The sequence below is a fragment of the Mastomys coucha genome, unplaced genomic scaffold (genome assembly GCF_008632895.1).
Source record: "Mastomys coucha isolate ucsf_1 unplaced genomic scaffold, UCSF_Mcou_1 pScaffold5, whole genome shotgun sequence".
Lineage (NCBI taxonomy): Eukaryota > Metazoa > Chordata > Mammalia > Rodentia > Muridae > Mastomys > Mastomys coucha.
The window spans coordinates 46,635,590-46,638,333 of record NW_022196911.1 but is presented as its reverse complement, the minus strand read 5'-3'; the positions used below and the strand labels follow the sequence as shown (position 1 = coordinate 46,638,333).

Here is a 2,744-nt window from a genome sequence, read left to right as displayed (position 1 = left end):
AGAGAGAGAGAGAGAGAGAGAGAGAGAGAGAGAGAGAGAGAGAGAGAGAGAGATTTGTTCTATACCGCTAGAGGGAGGCAAATTTTCTTACTGTATTTGGGTCCAGGAAGCTACTTCTCTGGAGGGGCTGGCTGGACCAGATCTCTGGCGATTCCCACAATGGGAAGAGAAAGACCAGAGAGGGAGATGGCTAGGTGGTGTTGACACAGCTGTGCCCTGGATGCATGTGGTTAATCCCTAGACTTTTCAGTCGTGAGTCATTTTAAGCAAGTTTGAACTATTTTTTATGTTGTGTTACCAAAGGAGGCTTCCTGTTGTCTCCTCACAATACTACCCTAACCAAGGTCTCATCACTGTTAACAAATACATTGCAGCAGCCTCCTTATTGCTCTCCTCACCTCCCTGTCACAGTATATTATCCATCCATCCATCCACTTACTCACCCATCCATCCACTCACCCACCTACCCATTCATCCACTTTCTTATCCACCTATCTACTCACCCACTCACTCATCCATCCATCCATCCATCCATCCACTTACTCACCAATCCATCTACTCATCCATCCATCCACCCAACCATCCATCCACCCAACCATCCATCCACCCAACCATCTATCCACCCAACCACTCATCCATTCATCCATCCATCCATCCATCCATCCACTTACTCACCAATCCATCTACTCATCCACCCACCCACCCACCCACTCATCCATCCATCCATCCATCCATCCATACATACATACATACATCCAACTATCCACCAACCATCCATCCACCCAACCATCCATCCACCCAACCACTCATCCATTCATCCATCCATCCATCCACTTACTCACCAATCCATCTACTCATCCACCCACCCACCCACTCACTCATCCATCCATCCATCCATCCATCCATCTATCCATCCATCCAACCAACCACTCATCCATTCATCTATCCACTCATCCATCCATCCACTCACCCACCTACCCATTCATCCACTTACTTATCCACCTATCCATCCATCTATCCACCTACTTGTCCATCCATCCATCTATCCATCCATCCATCCAGTCACTCATCCATTCATCCACTTACTTACCAATCCATCCACTCATCCACCCACCCACCCAATCACTCATCCACCCACCCATCTATTCATTCATCCACTTACTTATCCACCCATCCATCCATCTATCCACCCACTCATCCATCTATCCATCCATCCATCCATCTATCCATCATCCATCATCCCTCAGCTATCCTTCTTATCCATCAATCCATTTCACCCATCCATCCATCCACCCATCCATCATCCATCATCCCTCAGCTATCCTTCTTATCCATCAATCCATTTTCGCCCATCTATCTACCATCCATCCATTAGTCCATTCTCCACCATCTCTTCATCATTCTCTCCCTTCAATCACCATCCATTCATTTCCTTCAGCCATCATCCATTGTCTGCCTGTTCATAAGTCTGTCTCTCTGTCCATCCTCTACCATCTGCCAATCCATTAGCTCATCCATCCTTTCCACTCACGCATCAAGTTCATCAGTGTTCTACTGTCCCTTTGTTGTCAGCCTATCATCCACCCCCAGCATATTCTAGGGAATGTCGCTGGACTCTGCACTGAGGACACAGGGGAACCAGTCAGCAGCAGCCTCCGGGATGGGTCATGTTTGAGCTAACTAGGTTGCTATAAGCATGGGCAACAACACAAGAGCAGAAGACATACACAGGAGGGCCCAGACACTCACAGCCAATCACACAAAACTTACATCAAGTCCTGGCTCTCCAGGTCTGCCCTGAGGAGAGACACAGAGGGCGTGAGTTAGACACTCAAATGCTGGTGAGTTCAGCCCAGTGGCTGCTAGCAGACAAAGGGGCAGGGCAGGATGGTGTCACAGAGGTACAGTAATTAGTTCAGTTGGGGTACAGGGACTCAGCAGGGTGCAGAGGGTGAACCCCAAAAACTGAGTGACACGGTGGGTATGTGGTTACTGTGGGCAGGGGCTTCAAGGCAGGGTAGGTACCTTCTCTCCTTTGGTTCCTGGCAACCCAATAAGGCCTGGTGGGCCAACTGGTCCCTGAGTGGAGAAGGAGAGGGTGAGCAGGCATGGTGGGCATAGGATGCAATACCTCTGGGATAAACAAAGCTCATGACACTCACAGGCAGGCCGGGAGGGCCTCTCTCACCCGATGTACCCTTTTCTCCCTTGGCTCCATCCAGGCCCTGGAAATGAGGAGGAAAATTAGTTAGGGGAGGGGTGGGATAGATGGCTCAGGAAAGCTTGGGTCTGTGTGGGGACTAAGGTGTGCATGGCAGGTGGAAGAGAGATGGACTCTAGGCTGACAGGCCTAGCCCCAGCTTGCTCCCTTCTTCCACACACAGGGCAGGGGTAGCCCTGATGGCTGTGGTCACCATCATGCTATAGAAGCACTTCGACTGACTACCACCGGCTCCTTGAAGGCCAGCCGTGGACCAGGACTGTCAGCAGATGTCTTTTCAAACAATCATGTGTTGAAGCTTATGTTGCAGGATATTGGACTCCCAAGATTGTGTTATTTACTGGAAATAAATTGTTTTTAGTTGTGGTGTGGCTCAGCCTTGACACACCTTTAACCCAAGAGCTTTCTGTTTGAATATTGTAAACCGGATTAAATAAAGTCAACCAGCTGGGTGATGGTGTCACAGGCCTTTAATCCCAGCACTTGGGAGGCAGAGGCAGGTGGATTTCTGAGTTCGAGGCCA

General features: G+C 49.5%; 1 protein-coding gene across 2 annotated transcripts in view; it reads right to left on the bottom strand.

Annotated features, from left to right (window-relative positions):
• Col23a1 (collagen type XXIII alpha 1 chain) overlaps positions 1-2,744 on the bottom strand; it is a 303,366-nt gene that overhangs the window by 8,416 nt on the left and 292,206 nt on the right. For both annotated transcript variants that reach the window (XM_031351394.1, XM_031351395.1), the window contains exons 23-25: positions 2,163-2,225; positions 2,026-2,079; positions 1,771-1,797 (exon numbers count right to left, since the gene is read on the bottom strand). In XM_031351394.1, coding sequence (XP_031207254.1) covers positions 1,771-1,797; positions 2,026-2,079; positions 2,163-2,225 — 144 coding nt within the window. The remainder of the gene's footprint in view (positions 1-1,770; positions 1,798-2,025; positions 2,080-2,162; positions 2,226-2,744) is intronic.